The sequence below is a fragment of the Dendroctonus ponderosae genome, unplaced genomic scaffold (assembly GCF_020466585.1).
Source record: "Dendroctonus ponderosae isolate FM_Combo_2020 unplaced genomic scaffold, Dpon_F_20191213v2 Dpon_F_20191213_10, whole genome shotgun sequence".
In the NCBI taxonomy this organism is placed as follows: domain Eukaryota; kingdom Metazoa; phylum Arthropoda; class Insecta; order Coleoptera; family Curculionidae; genus Dendroctonus; species Dendroctonus ponderosae.
This window is the reverse complement of record NW_026017111.1, coordinates 474,322-481,957: the sequence shown is the minus strand read 5'-3', so window position 1 is coordinate 481,957 and position 7,636 is coordinate 474,322. Positions and strand designations below refer to the sequence as shown.

At 45.7% G+C, this 7,636-nt stretch overlaps 2 protein-coding genes across 6 annotated transcripts in view; both read left to right on the top strand.

Moving 5' to 3' along the window:
- LOC109537235 (zinc finger protein Xfin) overlaps nt 1-3,827 on the top strand; it is a 16,975-nt gene extending 13,148 nt beyond the window's left edge. For all 3 annotated transcript variants that reach the window (XM_048661938.1, XM_048661937.1, XM_048661936.1), the window contains 2 exons: nt 633-2,130; nt 2,186-3,827. In XM_048661938.1, the coding sequence (XP_048517895.1) occupies nt 633-2,130; nt 2,186-3,344 (2,657 nt within the window). In that variant the 3' untranslated portion in view covers nt 3,345-3,827. The remainder of the gene's footprint in view (nt 1-632; nt 2,131-2,185) is intronic.
- Nucleotides 3,828-5,209: 1,382 nt separating this feature from the next.
- The window catches only part of LOC109537238 (conserved oligomeric Golgi complex subunit 1), a 4,812-nt gene continuing 2,385 nt past the window's right edge, over nt 5,210-7,636 (top strand). For 2 of the 3 annotated variants that reach the window (XM_019903865.2, XM_019903867.2), the window contains exons 1-8: nt 5,210-5,395; nt 5,466-5,633; nt 5,698-5,837; nt 5,888-6,024; nt 6,075-6,469; nt 6,532-6,710; nt 6,757-7,252; nt 7,312-7,603. In XM_019903865.2, coding sequence (XP_019759424.2) covers nt 5,259-5,395; nt 5,466-5,633; nt 5,698-5,837; nt 5,888-6,024; nt 6,075-6,469; nt 6,532-6,710; nt 6,757-7,252; nt 7,312-7,603 — 1,944 coding nt within the window. In that variant the 5' untranslated portion in view covers nt 5,210-5,258. The remainder of the gene's footprint in view (nt 5,396-5,465; nt 5,634-5,697; nt 5,838-5,887; nt 6,025-6,074; nt 6,470-6,531; nt 6,711-6,756; nt 7,253-7,311; nt 7,604-7,636) is intronic. The other variant, XM_019903866.2, reaches the window with a different exon arrangement.

The following is a 7,636-nucleotide window of genomic DNA, read 5'->3' as shown; positions in this document are numbered from 1 at the left end:
AGAGTGGATAATAAGGAGATTACACAGGCACTAGCTTGTTTGGAGTTAACCATTCAAATGTTTGGTGTTGTATGGATTATTTATGTAAACACCAAGCTCCGCAGAATTCGAGTTTATGAGAACAGGTTGACATTTCGAAATAGGTCCCGTCATTCAACGATCCCTGTTGAATTTACCGTTTATCCTTGTCTATCTTATTGTCACTCTCTATTTATCCATGGTTACCTGACTTTTAATTACGAAGCAACAGGTATTTGCGCAATGTTAATTAGGCAGATTACTTTGAAAGACATTGCTGCCGTATTTCTGATATAGTTTTTTCCAAATTTCTCAGTTTCTAATAACAATTAATTTATTTTACTAGTTTTTCTGTATTCCTATAACACCACCAGACAACACCTCCCGAGGAATGACGCCAACTTTGAATCACCCTGTATAATCGAGACTTTATTCTACGAGGAAACCAATCAGTTTCAGCCAAAAAAAAATTAAAACGTTGATTAGTTTTCTAACGAAATAAAGTCTTGAATAAGGCGGTGCCACCCTGTATTTTACCTACAGGGATTTTTGAAAAGTCCCAAATAGAGCCATCTAGTGGACAAGTCGCATTGAATCTGCTTTACTTTCAACAGATCTGAGCCCGGAAAAACTGCACTGTTCCACGCCCAAAATGCCGCCCAAAGTGAAAACCGACGTCACGTTTCCAACCCCCACCCTGGTTCATGACATGCACGCCCTCAAGCCCACTAAGACGTTTGACTTCAATAGAGGCGCCACCTTTGGGGCTCTGAATGGGTTGAACGGCGTTCCGCCCTTTTTCGCTCAACCGCTCGACCTCAGCAAGATCCCCAGCCAGCCGGAAAGCGCATCGTCCAAGATCCAGGTGAAGCCCTTTGAGGTGCTCCGAGAGAACAGTAGCTCGTACGATCAGTATGAGGAGGAGTACTATGAGGAGGAGGAGGAGGAGGCGGCGCCCGTTGCAGACGTCGCGCTCGACTTGAGCAAGAAGAAGCTGGATGAGGACCAGAAGCGCTTGGAGGAGGCGCGGTCGCCTTCGCCAGCAATGCCCAACATGGGCGAACTGTTTGCTCAGCACCTAATCAAAGGGCATCCGAAATTCGATCATGCTGTGGCGCTGTACGCCACTCAGCTGGCCAACCTCTACAGGAATGGCTTTCCAGGCTTCCAGCCATTTCCAGTCAATCCCCTACTGTTCCAATCGCTGCCTGTCCTGCAGCACACGCCCCAAGACATCAAAGAGCGCATACAGCGGATTCAGCTCTGCGGAGGCGGTTTGATCACTGAGGAGTTCAACCACAAACCATACCCGCCTCACCTGGACATCCCCATTCTGAAGTTGGAGGCCAAATCTTCCACACCCAGCAGTTTCTCTAACGTGGAGGATGCAGCGAAGCCGCTGTCGATCAGTGTGGAGAATGAGAGCGTGCCAAAAATGCACAGTCCTGGATTGAAGCCCGATATGATGCAGTCGCCCAACTCGGTCAAAATGGTCATTAAGAATGGAGTGCTCATGCCCAAGCAGAAGCAGAGAAGGTACCGGACTGAGCGGCCTTTCACTTGCGAGCATTGCTCGGCTAAGTTCACGCTGCGCTCCAACATGGAGCGCCACATCAAGCAGCAACATCCCCAGTTTTGGTCGCAGAGGCAACGAGGGGCTGTGGGGCACCCGGGCAGGAAGCCTCAAGGCGTCATGCTCAAGCCCAGCTACGCTGACATGCCCAGCTATGACGCCGCAATGCGCGAGTATGACGAGAAGGAGCAGATGAACTTGAAGTTGCGTTACGCCCTGCTGGCGCAGGCCAGCGCCGGCCAATTCAGCAGCCCAGACGTGAAGAAGGAGGACGACGAGGACTGCGCTTTGGTCATTGACGAGTATGAGAGCAAGCCGGAGGAGCCGCGAGCGGACGCTGGAGGAGAACGCGGCGCCAAAAGCGAGGAGGACCTGGTGCCAGTCTCCAGACTCCTAGACAACGCCTCCCAGCAGCAGTTCAAGGAGTACTTCAAGAGGGAGAGTGAGGAGCACGAGCCAGTGAGCGAGGACGACGAGGAGGGCCTGGTGGCCAGTGGGAGCGCGAGTGAGGAGAACGTATCGGGCACAGATGAAAATAGGTGAGTGCTCCGGTCTGAACGCCGGTTAGACTGTGATTGTTGTGTTCCCTTCCAGATCAGAATCCGAAGCTGTGAACAGCACCACGCCCGTCAAGAAGAAGTCGGCCTACTCCCTAGCCCCAAACAGGGTCAGCTGCCCCTACTGCAACCGAAAGTTCCCCTGGACGTCGTCGCTTCGCCGGCACATCCTAACCCACACGGGACAGAAGCCCTTCAAGTGCAGCCACTGCCCTCTGCTGTTCACCACCAAATCGAACTGTGACCGACACTTGCTGCGCAAGCACGGCAACTCAGCGACCACAATCGTAACCAGCGAAGCTGCCAGCAGCAGCTGCGTCAACTACTTGATGCGCAATGTGCCCGAGCGGCCGTTCAAGTGCTCCAACTGCCCCAGCAGCACGTTTTCCACCTACTCGAACCTGAAGAAGCACATCAGCTGCAAGCATGCGACCAATGCGCAGGGGGACGACATCAAGGCCCAGGGCTACGAGGCCGGAAGCTCGGAGGATGAGAAGGGCAACCAGTCGGAGTCGAAGAACGACTGGGAGCACCAGATTGCGTTCAGCAAGTTTGCAGTGAGCGCAGATGCGCAATCTGCCGGCTCGCAGGTGCCCAACTCGGATTTGCCATTCAAATGCCACTTGTGCGAAAGTTCATTTGCCGATCGGCAACAAGCGTTGGACCACATTCGCGACAAACATGCCTCCGAATACGATCTGCTCATGTCGAAGAACGCGTTGGACGCAAGCGCCACCACGCCAGACGACGTGCCGCATCACGACGATGAAGATACCGACATCAGGGGCAAGTTTCCCGACTATTCCAACCGGAAAGTGATTTGCGCATGGTGCATGCGCCGGTTCTGGTCGGCCGAGGATCTGCGCAGACATATGCGCACCCACACGGGCGAACGCCCATTCAGCTGCGACATTTGCCGGCGCAGATTCACCCTCAAGCACAGCATGCTGCGCCATCGCAAAAAGCACGCGCTTAACAGCAATTTCGAGCATAGCGACGAAGATGGAAACAATGCTCAGGAGGAACCCGACGCTGCAGCTGCTCAAAAAGCCGAGGAATCCGATGCCCAGGAGGGCGAGGGCGATTTAATAAGCAATCTTTTAGGATTAGGCGACCGGTCCATTATCGATAAGGTGCTCGATGCTTCAGCCGACGATGCGGCCAAGCTCTTAGGCGTTAAAAGCCGCGCTAAGTAGGTAAGTGAACATTGTAAATTCTCTAGTCAAGTTATTCCAACGAATATTAGGATTATCGAACATTGTAAATTGTTTTCCTCAAAGAGAATGAGTAGAGGCTAGTTGAAATAAATGTTAATGGAACGGATGGTCTAAAACGGTGCGTAAGCGCGCACTTTTGCCAGGATCTTGGGCACAAAACCGTGTCAAAGTGCTTAGGTAGTCGACCTTTTTACAGTCTCTAAGAATGCTCTGTTTAGCTGTTCCAAATCGCAATTTCGCAATTTTTATACCTTTCAATTGCCTAAATTCCGGAATTAGCATAAATGTAAAGATGTGCAATTTTTTGTACTTTTAAGTTCAAATATGAAAAAGTACAGTTTTTGTTGGGCCTCTCAATAGTCTCCGCAAAAACAATCAAAAACCAAAGCTTTGCCTGCAAAGATCCAGAAATCAAAATATATATGTATAATAATACATATTCTAAAATCGTCCGGAAAATTCCTAAAAATACCATGCAATTGTTTGTGCGCCGCACCCTTCTAGGCCCTTCTCCATACTTATATTAGATTTAGACTATTTTAATTTATGCGTTTTGATATAATTTTGTACATATCATTGAAACAATGATACGGTCTAGGTATACCAAAAAAAACATGTTTAAACACTGACATTCGTTCGCTGTTTCCGACAACGAACATGTTAAGTCTAATGTATAGTGGGTGCTGATTGCCTTTTAACTATAAGCAGAATGTCTTTTCTACACTAATCGGAACATATCAGACTATCTAAGAAAGCAATATATTTATATTTTAGAGTTTATATCTATATATGTATAGGTATTAATGCACTCCTATCTTCCTCCTCTAATAGTGTAGCGCGTAGTTAAGAGCATTGTACATTATGATATATTCGGATATTGGTCAGTTTGTAATTAGTAATTTATTTGCGACTCTAGTGGATAACGGCAAAATCAAACCAAAAAACTACTAAAAGTATTTAAGTTTTTTCTGTAGAAATCAAAATTAGGTTTATTTATTATTGTTGATTATTTAGTTTTGTTTTTATTAACATTTCTGTTGAAGAATTGCATTTTTTGGTGGTTATATAGAGACTTATAGGATAATTTTATTTTTGTGCTTACGCAATCAAATCTCAAGCGCTTTCAAGCTATGTAAGAATTAAGCATTTGTTAAATATATAGGTATATATAAATATAAATAAATAAACAAAGAATATCGTAGGTAGGTTTAGATTAGCACCAACGTTTTCGTTCCCTTTGCACGTTACGATTTGTATTGGATTTTTCACATATTCACACCGCGTGTCTTAAAAAACAACAGCTTTTAACGCAAATCTGTGCACTTCCAATTCGGTTTGGAGTCGAGGTTTCGTTGGAAAAAGCTACAACTTAGCTACTCGTGCTAGCAACGAGTGATTAGGTATCATTATGACTAAGTAGATTGTAAGATAAATCTTGTCTAGGATTACGAAATTCTATATAGTTTTAATGGTACTAATTTTGCATTTTCCTCTCCGTTATAAACTGATGTATGCCATATTTAGATGTGTTTGTTTTTAAACACTATTTGACTTTAATTACTGCAACACAATAAGTACCTATGTTTGTTTGTTTGAATTTCAGTGAATAAATACATTATAATAAATTGAAATAAACATTTTATTCATTCATTGTCCTTTTACTCTATTCCCTTCCTGCAGGACGCTCATTTTTTTTACTTCACACTTTTGAAAGCCACGGCTATGGTACGAAAAACTTGATATATTTCTTCATGTTTCAAAAACAAGAACCGTTAATTCATTAGGCCTCTGGCAGCGTTGCCGCATTTCCAACCGCATTTAATTGCTTACGAGGTTTTGTTGACGTTTACAGCCCCATTTTAGGTTAACTATTCTGGAAATGAAATATTTACCATGAACCGAAGTGAATTAACGCATTTGGACGTTGTTAAATTGTTTGAGGAACGAAGTGTTGATGAAATTGTCGAAATTGAAAAGCTGCTTGATGGAGAAATCGAGCGAAAACGTAACGACCTTCGCTCAATGGTCGGGTAAGTAAAGCGCCTCTTTCCGGCCCCATTTCACCTCCAAACAGCCCTAGTTTCTACATGAACATTGCAGTGACCGGTACAAGGATATCTTGGCCGCCTCCGATGCAATAAAATCCATGAAAACCATCTCGGAGGACATCGTGAGCAGTATAGAAGAAATCACCAAAACCTGCGAAATGCTCATGGAAACTCAGGATTCTAATGAAAGCACTGCTGAAGTCGACCAGGCATTCCAAAAGTAAATCATAAAAATTGAGGTTTAATAGCTAACAAGCACACAAAGCTGAATTAACATTCTTCAGGCAATCAAACGAAGAAAGAGTGCTACTGATCCAAGTCAGGCTGGCCATATTTCTCAATGAGCAAATATGGGTTGCTTTAGATGGTGGGCGCAATCTAGAAGCTACCCAGTACTACCTGCTTGCTCAGCACATCTACATGGGTAAATTAACTAACTTATGGCAATTCTGGCCTAAAATAGCATCTTTTTAGGGCTGAACTTCACTAAAAAGGAATACCTTGGCAAACTGCCGCTTTTGGGGCACTTGAAGCTGAATCTAGTCACACTTCGGGCGAAAATATTCGAAAAAGTGACCCAAAAATTGGAATCTGTCGAAATCGATGCGGAGGTACTTTGCGACCATTGATTAATTTCCTAATTCCAAACGGTGGCTTTTAGGAAACCAGTCAAAACCTTAACGCCCTGATGCTCATAGAGAACCAAACGAACGACCAGCTTTTGAATATTTCCATCGAACACCGAAAAACCGCCCTGCAAACCGTCATTAACAGCCAGTATTCGAGCGTGCGATTTCAAATTGCTGCTATGGTCAAATGTCTTATTACCACAGTTCTTCTGCTCCATGATTGCTTTGTGTGTAAGTTCAAAGAAACCGCGAGCTTTCGAGCGCAGGCTAAAAGCCCTCAATGTCCAGACAACGACAGTAAAAGCGGCTTATTGTGGAAACAACTGGATAGTATTGTCGGCCCAAGCGCGCCAGCCACTCTTTCCAAGCTAGAATTGCCACCCACTCCTTTGATAGCGTATGTTCCGGAGATTATCAAGCAATTCAGGTAAAGCTGCAGCGGCTTGAGCAACCCAACCGGAGCCTTTTTTAAGTTTAATTTGCTTTAAGGCCGAAGTTGAAGCTAACAGACTCGGGGAAGCCAAACAGTGAGGCCATTGACGCGACAATCATCCACAACTGGCTGGAAACCACCCAGAAAATAGTTCAGAGTGGACTGGAGAAGAGCTTACAGCTGCTTACCACTGTCAAGGGCTTGTATTTGGTGCGGGAGGAGTCCCTCAAAATTGGTAAGGCCTAGGGGGCTTTTGAACTCTCCCTAACTCAATCGTATAGAGCTTTGCAGCTCTTGGGGCAAAGTGTGTGGCGAGCTGCAGCTCCCCGACCATTTTGATGTCTGGTACTACTTCTTTCAAAAGCTCCTAACCGCCAGAGCACGGGGCTTAATTTCCACAATCATCCAGAACAGTATGGTGGCGATTCAAGCTGATATTGACGCTTCGCTTAAATACGTCGAGCAAACAGAGCTGGATTTGCGATGGTACGCGTGGAAAGAGGAAAGTGAGGACGTGAGCAAGTTTCAAAACGATCACGCTGGCCTCACAATGAAAGCCAGAGGGTTTTCCAGTTCAGTGGTAAATCTGTGCGCTGAGCTGGACAAGCGATTTTTGGAGCTGTTGGAGGATATCTCCCAGTACTTATCAGGGCAGGAGTTCAGCCCTCAGCCTGGAATGAGGTACTTGCCGAACGACTACAAATTTAAGCGAAAATTCGTCGACCAGGAGGAGCTGCGGAACTACCTGATGGACGAGTGCACTCAGCACTCTTTGAGGTGAGCTTCAATCGAACACTTGTGCTAGCTAAACGACAATCTTAATCTTCTTAACATAGAATCATTGACTATGTCAATGGCCGTCTATCTGCGGAAACTGGCGCAGATCTGGTGGCAAAATCGCTCTTTTGTGCGCGATTCCTGCAGGCCTGTTGCAGCTTGTGCGCGAATTTCCGACAATGCTGCGAGTTCGCACACGTCAGCACTGAATGGCAGAAAGTATGCGACCATTTCATGAAAACTAGCCACAGTTTATGGCACAGTTGGCTGGAGAGTTCCGCTCAAAGCACAACGGATTTATCGCGATGTATCCGCCAGACTGGAGCTGGAAGCTCCATAAGCCAGCTGAGTGTAAGCTCTATTTATTAATTATTATCAAGTATT